The sequence below is a fragment of the Anopheles funestus genome, chromosome 2RL (genome assembly GCF_943734845.2).
Source record: "Anopheles funestus chromosome 2RL, idAnoFuneDA-416_04, whole genome shotgun sequence".
NCBI classification, from domain to species: Eukaryota; Metazoa; Arthropoda; class Insecta; order Diptera; family Culicidae; genus Anopheles; species Anopheles funestus.
The window spans coordinates 63,485,034-63,498,333 of record NC_064598.1 but is presented as its reverse complement, the minus strand read 5'-3'; the positions used below and the strand labels follow the sequence as shown (position 1 = coordinate 63,498,333).

The 13,300-nt window shown below is 47.1% G+C and overlaps 1 protein-coding gene across 3 annotated transcripts in view; it reads left to right on the top strand.

Annotated features, from left to right (window-relative positions):
- Positions 1-13,300, top strand: part of LOC125766139 (uncharacterized) — a 77,379-nt gene that overhangs the window by 44,250 nt on the left and 19,829 nt on the right. For all 3 annotated transcript variants that reach the window (XM_049431824.1, XM_049431822.1, XM_049431823.1), the window contains exon 3: positions 9,018-9,232. In XM_049431824.1, the coding sequence (XP_049287781.1) occupies positions 9,018-9,232 (215 nt within the window). The remainder of the gene's footprint in view (positions 1-9,017; positions 9,233-13,300) is intronic.

Sequence of the window (13,300 nt, the reverse complement as noted above, 5' to 3'; positions counted from 1 at the left end):
ACTTTCCGCGTCGTAAGCGGATGAGCAGCGGGTGGGAGCGATCGTTTTGCCCTTCGAAGTGATGAAGCTCGCAAGACACCGCTTGCAACACCACCCATGAAGGCAGAGAAAAAGCCAGCAATAAAAATAACATAAAATAGATAGATCGAGCAAAAACAAATAACAATAAAAGCAGATGGCGTGTATACGCCTGTGGTGGTTTCGTAGCCGGTAGTATGTTTCCTGAGTAGCTCCCCGTTTCGTCCATTCCAGTTCCCTTGTACCAAGGGGGAAAAAACACACCTTCCCGCAGCACATGCTAATGTGTTTTGTTGGAGAGAAGCTGTGTAATGTAACATTACATTTACACAGCAGCACACGACCAGCACCAAACGCTAGGATTTTGACAACTCAAGCGGGAAGCACACGTGTGTATGCGATCAGTGAAAAAACCCAAAAAATTACGTGTAGAATTCGAGAATAGTGCCAGAGTAGTGTTTGAGAGCGCTCAGGGAGCGCTGCGCTGTAAAATTTCCTGCAAAGGACGGTGATTTGTAACGCATTTGCTGCCGAAAAGTGCGTGCAAAGGAAAAATCATTTCACGGCGTGGCGTCGGGTGTATTGTGTTTTGACAGCCGTCATGACACTTTGGTTAAGGCGCCGCTACACGTACAGGAAACATTTTGCGAACAAGTGACGACTTTGTGGGAACGGAAACCGCAAGACGCTTCTGAGGAGGCGTATACCGCACAGACCAGCAATGGCGACCAAGTCGATGGCAGTGGTGCCAAAGCTGGCACTACGCAGCTCATCGAGAATCACGGAAAGCCGTCCGGGAAGGCTGTCGTCGGCTTCGACGACGCCAGCTGCGAACGTAGTTAACTCAATGAGTCCTGTGAAGGAGCTCGAGCAGGCGCTTGTAGATCGAGATGAGCAGCTAGAGCAGCTGCTCAAGGAGCTTTCGGCGCTGCAGGGCCAGCTCCTTCTTGTACACCAAGAGCAGAAGGAGGCGCGGTTGGAGGCAGCGCGAAAGGAGGAACGCTTCATGAGAATGTTGGATGAAGCGGCCAAACGTGAAGAGCGAAGCCAGAGGCTCATCGAAGAGCTCTCCTCGACAGTGAAGGCGATGCAGGCGGGTGCTGTAACGCAACAACAGCCGATCATGCAACAGGAGCAGCGGCCGCTGCGACAACACTGGCAAGAGTTGCAAGTGCTACCACCGCCGTCGCGAACCACTGAGGGTACGTGGACGGAGGTGGTGAAGCGAGGGCCGCATCAACATCAGCACAACTCAAAGCTCCAGCCGCAGCAGCAACGTCAGTCACACCAGAGTCAGCAGCAGCAGCATCAGCCGCAACAGCAGTTATGGAATCAACGCAAGCAGCAACAGAGCCAGTCGCAGCAGCGAAGTGTTAAGAGTCGGTCGGCTAGGAAGCGACCTGACGCAATAGTGGTGGTCCCGGCGGAGGGTGTCAGCTACCGGGATATGTATGTGACGGTGCGTACCAGCCCGAACCTCGCGGATGACCAGGCTAAGATCGGTGTCGGCAAGAGGACACCGAAGGATCAACTGCGTCTGCCACTCAGTCGCGACGTGAACAGTGCGGAGCTGCGTGATAAAATCCAGCAAGCACTGGGAGACAAGGGGGTGGCATCAATCTTAACGGAAATGAGAGAGATCTTGATCACAAACATCGACCACCTGGCAGACGAGCAGCAGCTGCGTGCAGCAATGCTTGCTGAACTGGGGAAAACATCATCGGTGGCTAGCATCAGCATGTGGGAACGTCGAGACTGCACGAAGCGGGCTCGGGTTAGATTGCCACGTAGCGAGGCGGAACATCTCATCGGGAAGAGGCTCATCTTGGGGTACACCGCCTGCACGGTGCGGGAGGCACCCAAGACAGCAGTTGAGTCGCAGCGCTGTTTCCGATGCCTTGAGCGGGGTCACAGGTCAGTTGACTGTCGGGGTACCGACCGCTCGTCGATGTGCGTCCGATGTGGAGTCAGCGGCCACAAGGCGGTAACGTGCACTTCGGAGGTAAAGTGCATTCTGTGTGGTGGCCCGCATCGTATTGCCGCTGCCTCCTGTGTAAAAACACCACGGCCCTCTTGATGGAGTTGCTACAAATCAACACCAACAAGAGCAGGAGTGCGCAAGATCTAGCGCTCAATGCGATGCGGGAGGAGAAAGTGGATGTCTTGCTGCTGACGGAGTTGTACTGCGTTCCCCGCAACAACGGGAACTGGGTGGCAGACCAAAGCCTGAAGGTGGCTATAGTTACCAGCGGGCAGCGGTTTCCGGTACAAAGAGTGTGGAGCGTCCAACATCCTGGGATCGTGGCGGCGGAGGTGGCAGGTATCGTGCTGGTGTGCTGCTACATTTCGCCGACGGTTGGCATGCCGGAGTTTGAGGAAGTAATGGAGCGCATTGAGGTCATCGCCAGAGGGCATCCACGCATCGTGCTGGCCGGGGATTTCAACGCCTGGCACACCGCCTGGGGCAGCGAGCGTAGCAACCCGAGGGGTGAGGCGCTTCTACAGACAGCGTCGAGCCTGGGACTGGATGTCCTCAACACCGGCACCGATCCAACGTTCCTTGGCAAAGGAGTTGCACGGCCCAGCAGAGTGGACGTGGCGTTTGCCAGTCCATCTATTAGCCGTTCTGACCTGGCGATGGATCCGGTACGAGGATGGCGTGTCTTGAGTCGTTACTCATATAGCGACCATGCGTACATCAGGTTTGCTGTAGGAGAGCGGCCAATGGTGCCAAGACGTTCCGGAGGATGGAGACGGCAACAGGAGCTGTCGACAATGCCAGAGGCTGGGAGGCGATGGCGAACACGTCAGTTTTGCCGTCGGCTTTTTGAGCTCGCATTGGAAGTGACCCCGTTCGCCGAGCGAGTCACCAGTGCCGGGAGTCTCGAGCGGGCACTGACGGAAGCATGTGATGGCGTGATGTCGCGTGTGTTCCCATCACAGGGCCACGCTAGTCGGCCGGCCTATTGGTGGACGCCGAGCATCGGTAGACTCTGTGAGGAGTGCAGGTTGGTGCGGCAAAGGATGGATGCTGAGAGCGAAGAACCTGAGAGACTTGAAGCAGCCGAGCAGTACCGACAGGCGCGGTCCGCCCTCAAGGCAGCCATCCGACAAAGCAAACAGCGGAACTTTGATGAGATGCTGCAGGCCCTTGCAGATGACGAAACAGGACAGTGGTTCCGGATTGTTCTGCGGCGCCTGCAGGGTAGCTGGACAGCGCGCGAGCGGGATCCGATAGTGCTGCAGGGCATTGTAGCGGAGCTGTTTCCAGAGCACCCGACGGTGGAATGGCCGGAGCTAGGCCCTCATGCGGAAGATGAACTGGTCCGACCGATCTCGAGGGGAGAGCTGAAGGCAATAGCCAGCAATCTGAACCCGCACAAGGCTCCTGGGCTGGATGGCCTGCCCAACGCCGTTCTAAAGGCAGCCATCCAGAAGTACCCAGGGACCTTCCAAGTGCTGTACCAACAGTGTCTGGACAATGCCTGCTTCCCGCAGGAGTGGAAGAGGCAGAAACTGGTGCTGTTGCCTAAGCCGGGGAAACCACTGGGCGACCCGTCGTCTTTTCGCCCGGTGTGTCTGCTCAACACCTCCGGCAAGGTCCTTGAGAGACTGCTGTTGGACCGGTTGAACGAGATCCTTGAGGATCCAGAATCGCCGCAGCTGGCTCCGAACCAATATGGGTTTCGTAAGGGCCGGTCAACCATCCAGGCGATCCAGCTGGTGGTGAACGCAGGACGACAGGCCATGTCGTTCGGACGTACCAACTGCCGAGACAAGCGCTGTCTCATGGTTGTTGCGCTGGACGTCCGCAACGCGTTCAACACCGCCAGCTGGCAAGCGATTGCGGAGGCGCTCCGGGACAGGGGCGTACCGGTGAAACTCCAGAGAGTCCTGCGGGATTACTTCACCAACAGGGAGCTTGTCTACGACACCAGCGACGGACCGAAGATACGTCGCGTGAGTGCTGGCGTTCCACAGGGGTCCATTCTGGGCCCCACGTTGTGGAACGTCATGTATGATGGTGTACTTCGTGTTCAGCTTCCTGAAGGGGCTAGTATTGTGGGATTCGCGGATGACATCGCGGTGCTTGCGGAAGGATGCACTCCAGAGGAAGCGGCTTCAGTGGCTGAGCGTGCAGTGCAGGCGGTCGAGGAGTGGTTGAGCACGCACCATCTTCAGCTCGCCGCTCACAAGACCGAGGCGGTAATGATTTCGAGTCTGCGCCGCGGACGGCTGGAGGTCCCGTTGCACGTCGGAGGCACTGTGTGTAGGACAAAGCAGGCGATTCGCTATCTGGGAGTGCAGATCCACGACCATCTTTCGTGGAAGCCACATGTGGAGGCGGCAACGTCGAAGGCCCTTCGTGTGGTGGCTGTTGTCACCACAGTAATGCGGAACCACAGCGGCCCCCAGGTGGCTAAACGTCGACTGCTCGCTGGAGTGGCTGAGTCAGTGATCCGCTATGCTGCACCCATTTGGGCTGAAGCAACGAAACTTCAGTGGTGCAGACGGAAACTGGCGCAGGTGCAGAAACCACTTGCGAAGGGCGTTGCGAGCTGCTTCCGTTCGGTAGCATACGATACGATGGTGGTAGTGGCGAAGCTGCTGCCGCTTTATTTAGTCATCGAGGAAGATGCCCGTTGTCATCAGAGGCTCCTGGCTGCCCCGGGGGCGAGTAGGAAGGAGATCCGGCTGTCTGAACGGGTTGCAACGATTCAGCGTTGGCAACAGACGTGGGATCGAGCGGCTTGGAGTCCCCGTGCCAGCCGTTACGTACAGTGGGTACACAGAATGATTCCTGACCTGCACCAGTGGACTGGACGGAAGCATGGGGAGGTGGATTTCCACCTATCCCAAATACTCACGGGACACGGATTCTTCCGTGAGTATTTGCACGTGTGCGGCTTCACTACGTCCCCGGAATGTCCACGGTGCCCCGGTGTGGTTGAGTCAGTGGCTCACGTACTGTTCGTGTGTCCCGAGTTCGGCGCGATTCGACAGGAGTTTCTGGGTTATGGTACCAGCGAGCCCGTACACCCAGATAATCTTGGCGCGAAGCTGTTGGAGAGCCCAGAGTGGTGGCGTTCCATCCAGGAAGCGGCGAAGCGAATAACGGCGGTGCTCCAGCGCATATGGCGAGAGGACGAAGCTGCGTTGAACGCCAGGGCCAATTCTGCGTCAGTTGGGGCAGCTGACGAGGCCGCTGCAGAGGCAGCACGCTTAGAGGAGTTGAGCCGCGAAAATCGGGTCCGTGCTCGCAGGAACCGGCAGCTGCGTCTACGAGCACAAGACAGGGCCAACATAAGGTTGGCTGCAGCAGTGGCAGCGGCAGAAAGAGCCCGAGAGGATGAAATATTGCGGGCTGCAGTGGCGGCCGAGCAGGCTGGGACAGTGAGGCTTCCCGTGCCTCAACGCGTCAGGGGACGGACGACACCCCCCTTAGTGCTGCGGCTGCGGCATGTACGGCGACTGTTCATGCTGCGGTTGTGGAGAGAGGCAGAACTGATCCGACGGCGACGTCGTCGAAGGGAGAGGGAGCGCGTAAGACGAGCCGCAGCAGCCGATGCAGGTCGCATTCAGCGACGACAGCAAGGAGGGTTGTCGCCAGCGGAGGTAGCTGCGGCAACAGAGGCCGCAACGTCCGGTCGCTGAGGTGCGGTATGGGGACGAGAGAAAATAGCACCGCGATATGGTGCGGCGAAAAGGCGACATGGTTTATTTTGGCAAAAAGGGAAAAAAAATACATGGTGCGCGTTCCGCATAGGCGGTACACTAAACTGCATAGGGTTAATCCCTCGCGGGGAAAACCCTATGCACAGGTGGGCGGGTAAGAATTAAAAATAAAACCTGCAAATGTTAAAAAAAAAAAAAAAAAAAAAAAAAGCACCAAACGCTATGAATATGGCGCAAAAAAGCGATAAAACTGGTTGGAAAGAAAACTCATGGGTGTGCGATTTTTATTTCCTGAAACACCGTAAACATTCCTCATACGTTTCCGGCCGGGGCACCACTAAGAGTGACTGAGTCACCGGGCGCTGAGTTCCGCACTCGGTAAGGAAAACAAATACTCCAGCAAGTAAACATGGCAAAATAACAACCTCAAACAAGCTGTCGAATTGGGTTGAATTGGAAAAGTTTTGGGTGCAGCTGCATCAATAGTTTCGTTGCAGCTGCAACTTCGTTGAGGTAGCTGTAGCGTGTGTAAGGCAAACTCGGTGCGATAATATCCGTTGATTGTCTGGCAGAAAAACCTGCAGGAAATAAAATCATCAGTCAATTGTACATATTTGATGCTTTTGTTGAAAATATGTTCAAATTCATTTTGATGATGTACTGTATTTGTTACAAGGGAGTGTTTACTCGTGCATATGGTATCTCACGAGCTGAATATTCGAAGTAATATAATATGTGAAAACTGTTCCGGGTAATTTTATTTACTAACATCTTCGACACGGTCTTAAAATATATTTTATTTTATTGATTGATCCTGTGGCATGAGTGGTGGTGTTGGTTTTTGATAATGCAACACTCTTCCAGGCACCAGGAAGTCATAGCAGGTGAAGTTCAAAAGCACCAGGCGCCTCCATTCGGTGCATAGTTTGTTATACGAAATACTATGGAGAAGAAGGTTTAGTTAAGGGAACAACGAAATTATGAATCATACGTTGTATTTTTTTTTTATTTTTGCTACTGTATAGCTGAGCCTACATCTATAAGCACATGCTTGCTATAAATGAAACCTCTGGCTGCATTAGCGGAAACAAAACATTTAGGCAATGCCAACGGATTAGTGAAATGGATGTTTGCTATTTACTCATTTGTTTTGCGAGTTTTATCTTTTTTCTCTCGTCCATCTCTGTCTTTCCTGCTACATCTCTCTATGGAGTTTTCGCTTTCAAATTGTGCTTCGTTTCGTGTGTGCGATGGCTCTCAGCAGAAATAGCTATTACCCCAGAAAAGGCGCAGCTTTGGGGTCAGCTTAAGCAAACCGAATTCACGGGCCGTTCGCTATTCCCCATATGAAGCAATTTTCTGTCTCACCTCTAACCATTCAACGAGCTAAAACACGCTGAAACGAATGCACCCTTCACTATTTGCTACGTTTGTTGACGAATGTCACTACACGACTCGGCGGATAAGTACACAGCTCGTCTCTCGTGATCGTTGGTCAGTGCGCGAACGGAAACATATTTGTCCGAACTTCGCATGGTCACATTCAATCTGGTACATTTTACGGTACGGTGAAACGATTTTTCTCCATTCGTGTTGCGGTCGTCGGTGAAGTTTACTCTGCTGAATTTTGTTGCAGAACCGCTAGAGCCAGATGTGCTGTGAGATTTTTTCCCTCCTTTAATTTTAACGCTCTGGTAGAGAATGAAAGTTTGTACGGAGGTTTTTGGAACTACTTTGGCTAATATTTTGAAGGTATATGGTGCACACAAAAATCACAGAACCGTGTATTGCTCGTTAATGGCGTTGATGGTTAGATAAGTAAAGGATTTTCGTAAGCCTTTGGTATTAAATGGTTTGCTGTTGAGTGCAAATAAATTGCGAACATAATGGCGTCCGTTAACTCTAACATGTGCAACACTTTGAAGGAGAAGCTCTTTAAGAGATGCTTCAAAGGAATCCTGATTACTCCTAAATACAAGTCAATTATAATGTGACATACAAATTGACTATTAACTGGCTATATACGTTTAGATAAAAAAAATCGTTAATATAAAACATGTACAAATATGTTATTAATTGTTCGTATAGTATATCAGAAATCAAAGTAGCACCATAAACAAAACATAAGCATATATGAAATATGAGTTACATATTGGACAATAATCATTTTTAACCAAGAGTGAAATAGAATTACTAATAAATAATACAAAAGACAAAACTGAAACTGGTTGGAATAATTCAGCATGAATCTTACAACATAGGTCACACAGCATGGGAGAATCACACATACTTTATCACACACGATATCTGATCATTTTTTACTGCTTATTTAAATTTTTAAAATATTTGTGCTTCTATGAATGTTGCAACGATACGGGAAATGTTGTTTTTTATATATAAAAGATGATTGCACTGACAAAGGCACACGTACTACATTGAGCTAGAGGCATCAGAATCAAACACAAGCACAGTTTTTTCCAACCATCCAAAGGATGGTCGTTTATTTTCGGAGATGTGGAAAGGTTCGCATACTGCAAAAACAAAAAAGCGACAACAACCAAACACAAAACAAAAATGTTTCATGTGCTGTTTGTTTCCAGTGTGCTTTTATTTTCATTTTTAATATCTAGGCCATCGCAGCTTAGGAGCATTGGGAGGCATAAAAACGAATTTTTAATTAAATTATCAAAGCTAAAGTGGTGCATCGTGCAAGTAAACATTGTGCCAGGATAGCGAGAAAGATTGAAAAAACAACACATGCGGCGTGTACACAGAACAATAAAAAATACATTTTTATCAGGCGCTTTTCCGAGACGCATTGCCAAACCACACAAAAAAGAACAAATACACAACGGGTAGCACAATATGCAAGTTTAAACCATTATTATTTTTTTACCATCCAAATCCTATTGCCGCTAGCACAAATTATGTCAAGCAACAAAAGATGTTCAATTTTATTTATTCGTTTTATAAACAGTGAAAACTGTGCTTCAAGAATGAAAGCATTATGTTTTGAGTGTTTGCTTTACGATATTTCCATTATAATTGAGTTGAAAAATGCTATTGCGACTGTACGTGAAACAACGACCTTGCGAAGTGAAGTTTGCAAAAACACTGAAAGCAGTATGGAGGGGTTTACGGTTGTATTCGAAAAGGATTTACTTTCCGCAATCCAAGCTCGTTAAGTTGCAGCTCACAGTTGCTGCTCGAAAGAACTAGCTTTATTTCCACTAATCGCATGGCTGTAGAGCTAATGACTATATTCATCTTATTTCATTCTCTTCTCTCGTTCCGTTTATCTTCCATTGTTTGCAATGCTGCAGAGCTGTCCGTGGGGCTGCGCAACGTACGGGTTACGGTCCCAACGGCTGTCCGGAAAGGCGACCCGGTCCATCTGTATTGCGAGTACGAATTAGAGGACAACGAGCGGCTCTACTCGATCAAGTGGTATAAGGGTAAGCGAGAGTTCTATCGCTACACACCCCAGGTACATCCTTCGGTGCAAGTTTTTAGCACCGTCAGCGGAATCGACGTTGAGGTAAGAATTGTTTTGTTCTACTTTATGCGGTGAATAGGTATCGTAACCAATTCACTAGCGTATATTAAAGTTTGTGGAGCGTCATTTCTATTGAATTTCATATTAATTTTAAAAATATACTTAGAGTATAAAAAAGTAAAATTAAACGTACGCATTTATGCAAAAAAAAACAGATACTTTTTAGATTCTTCGCAATTCTTCAAAATGTTAAAAAAAACATAAAACGTATTATAACCTAGGAAAAACATTTTTAATTATTTATTGAATAGAACTAAACTTTGTTAAACTGTACCTCTGAACTAACTGTAGCAAAATAATACTTTTGAGACTATGATCATTAGAATAGTTTTGCAACATAAATTAATCATTTCAAAAATTGTTGACTATATCTCTTTCTTTAAATTTATATTAAATTTCACCTAAACTCAACCTCACTTTTACAAATGTGATTTTGATTTTCATTTCGCCTTTATTAAAAAATCAAACAATCTATGGTTTCCTCAATAAAAAAAAGCTACCCAACATTATATTCTTTTCTACAACGATCGAAATGTGTTTTCACATCGGAAAACTGCATCTTGAATGCATAACCAAAGGCGTAGTTGAAAGTAAAATTTATGCATACAATAGTTTCCGAAATCGGTGTGCTTGACACAACCTTTTAGTGGATATTATTTCCTTCTTGCAACCTCCGATCCTCCGTATACAATTGTTCCTTGTTTACCCTTCGCCTCTAGCAGACTTTTTCACCATAGATTTCTACGGAATGGTGACTTTTCGTGGCTCGATGGCAATGGAAGACTGCTGGTTTTTTTCTCCCCTCTCATCTGTATGTAGCCTATGCCCTATCCAAGTCCTTTAGTATATGCCCATGCCCTACCCATCACTACGGTGCTATTATTTCCATCCCGCAAAAAAAAAAACATGACCCTATCTCCCGGTGCCCGTGTCCATGTGCGAAAACTTTTGAACTTTACACTCATAAATCTGGTAAGCCGAACGGCCGGATTTTTACTTGTACTACAAACCCGTCGAATACGGGGTGCTCCTACAAATGGAATTACAACACTTTACATGGCGTTCCGGTTCGGAGCGTGTTGGTATGGTGAGCAAAGTTGTAGATATATATTGCTTGGTTGGCATTTGGTAAAAGTTCAGCTACAGAGATTTTTTTTTGTTGCTTCTTCGAATGCCTTCCCCAAATCGTACGGCATTGCTGAACCGATGGAGAGTTGGTACTGCTTTGCACGCTTCAACGATTAGTATGGTGGAACAATTTATTAAAACTGTGCATTTTTATTATCATCTCCGAACTCTGCCAGAACGCTAAACACTATGTCGATTTCTTTCAAAACTATTGATCACACTTCAAAGTTGTAATCATTTGTCTCTACACGATAAGCGATCAAGAGTTAGAATTATTGGTAAATTTGATTTAAAGTGCTGTTGTTTGTTATCGTACTTCGAAGAAAAGGATGATTTGTTATGTTCACTCCAACACAGTATGAAACAGTAACATTTTATCTGTTCTAGCAATGGCTCTGGTAGCAATAAATTGTTTACCGAGGTTAAAAATCCTTCCGAGAGCTGTTTGCCATCGCAGCGGAGGAATTTCGATATTGAATTACTCCATTATTCAGACGAAATCATTGCTCCCATTGGGACGGTGGCACACAAAAAATCCCCCCGACGAGATCCATTTCCATTTCGATGACGCGCACTGAAAAGCCGACCAAAACGAAGGGAAACATTTCTTATGCAATGGTCGCAAAATGCTTGCCATTTATGCCTGTTTCCTCTACTTTTCACATGGGAAATCTACCCCTCCTCTTCTAAGTCAATGTAGAAAAGAAAAACCGAAAGCACAAAATAACAAGCAGGAAAAAATCCAGTCAAGGCTGGTGAGACGTGAGAAAAAAACAAGGGGAATTTAGACACGCGGGCATCTTTCGCTGACAAGTGAAGAAAAAGTGTTTCACTCGCAAGGATGTGCTATTGAGCAAGAGTCATTCGCTGCAATACGCTACGGGCAAAAAAAAACAAATGAAAACAAGAAAAGCGTTGAAGGCGCTATAAGAGGCGCGCAAAATAACATGGTGCATTGGCCACACGCGTAGCACTCAAAGTGGAATGGACGGGAAAATGTGTCTCCGTGTCTTGGATAGCAAAAAGCTAAGGGAGCAATTAATTTTTTCCCGCTACCTCGTCTACAGCAAAAGGCAGTATCGCGAACCATGTCTTTGGCTAGCATCGAAAGAAATCGCGTAAGATAGTGACATCACAGTGCAAAAAAAGGTTGAGAAACAAACACACACAAACATAAACGCTGCACTGCTCAGTTAAAACGCGTTTGGCTCATCGGGGAAAGGAACGTGGACAACCGGGAAGCAACAAAATGTGTCCAAAATAAAGCAAAAAAACACATTCCCAACAGTAAGGGAAGCGAAACAAATTTGATTAATGGTACACTGTTCTAAGAACGCTTGTGTTACGCAGCAACAGCAGCAGAAAGACAACATACCAAACGCGAAAAACGAAGATCCTGAAAAGGGGCTTTTTACAGCTTTCATCTTTAGCAGGCATGGCTAGTATGGAACCCATTGCTCATTCACCAGCCAACAAGCTTTCAAGTGGTCGAAATGTGTTTAGTTTATGCGTTATTATTGAATATAGCACCGCTTGATTTTTTCACGAACTTTTCGCGAATAGAAATGGAAAGAAAAGTAAACAAAAATATATAAAAAAGGAATTTAAACGAAGGTTCATTTAATGTCAATGTATCAAGAGGAGGAAAAAACATTAAGGCGATTTAAGCTATTGAGTTGATAAGACAGACAGGTTGAGGTGAAAATGGGATTTAATATTCCGATATTAACGGTCATTTACATATTTTTGTATATTAGCATCTATTACAACTAATGCTAATTCCAATAAAATTTGCCATTTACCAAAGAAGCAATCGTGATCACCGCAATCGATCAGAATACAAACGACTTGGTAGCGGCGCCTGTCTCTACATGGCAAGAACGGGTTTAAATCCCATCCGAGCGAACCCCATACGCGGCTGGCCTGGCCTATCGTCTAGATTTCATTCTATGAGTTTTGAGTGTCCATTACCCACGGTAAGACCTCAATATCGCCAACGCTCCAGTAAAGAAATATCTTCCAGATTTCCAAATGATCTTCTGGACGATAAAGTTGAAGCCAAAGGTAAACGTATGATTATGGTAATGAAAGAAACCAACCGCAGCCGGAAACTTTAAGCGCGAGTGCACGTTAGATTCATGTTCAAATAAAAAAAGTTTACAAATTGTTAAATAATGTGTAGCTGCTTCTTAGTTAACTTTAAACCAATCACTAAACTATGCTTTTTTTAATGAAAAAACAAGGTTTAGACAATCGTAATTTTTTATACTTGTGCAAAAGTACCAGAATCTGATGACACCATCAGCTCATTGTGTATTGAACAAAACTCGCTGACCTAAAAACGTAAAGCACTTCACTAATCTTCTTTTCACGACACTCGTTCCGTAGCAATCAGATGCAGCTACAGGCTTATCAGCAGGAACGGAGTGCATAAATTGACATTCAAACGCGCCAAACCGGTCAGCCCAAAAACCGGACGCCATCGTGGGACCGCGAAACTCCATAAATCTTCACGCTCACAACCACAAATCAATCTCCGATCTGACACAACCGAACTCACCGGTCTGCATCTGTGGAAAGGACATTCGTCCTTTGCTGTGCTTCTTCTCACCAATACCAACGATGGGTATGCCGTTGACCATGGAGGAGGGTATGGAGGGGAGAGCTAATGAAAATTCAAATCATTCAATCGCCAACCCGACTCGCTGAAAGCGGGTTGTGTGGTGGTAGATCGAAACCGGAACACTGTGTGTCCCGATTCCAATCTAGGCTACCAATCAAATGGACAAAATCTCCACCATCTCATCGATTGCGAGGTTTGGAGTAACTGGTTGGTCTTTTCCAGTTCTAACGGTCTGTATTCCCACAAAACATGCAAACATCTTCGTTGGAGAGATGCAAAAAGTTATCGAAAGAAAAACC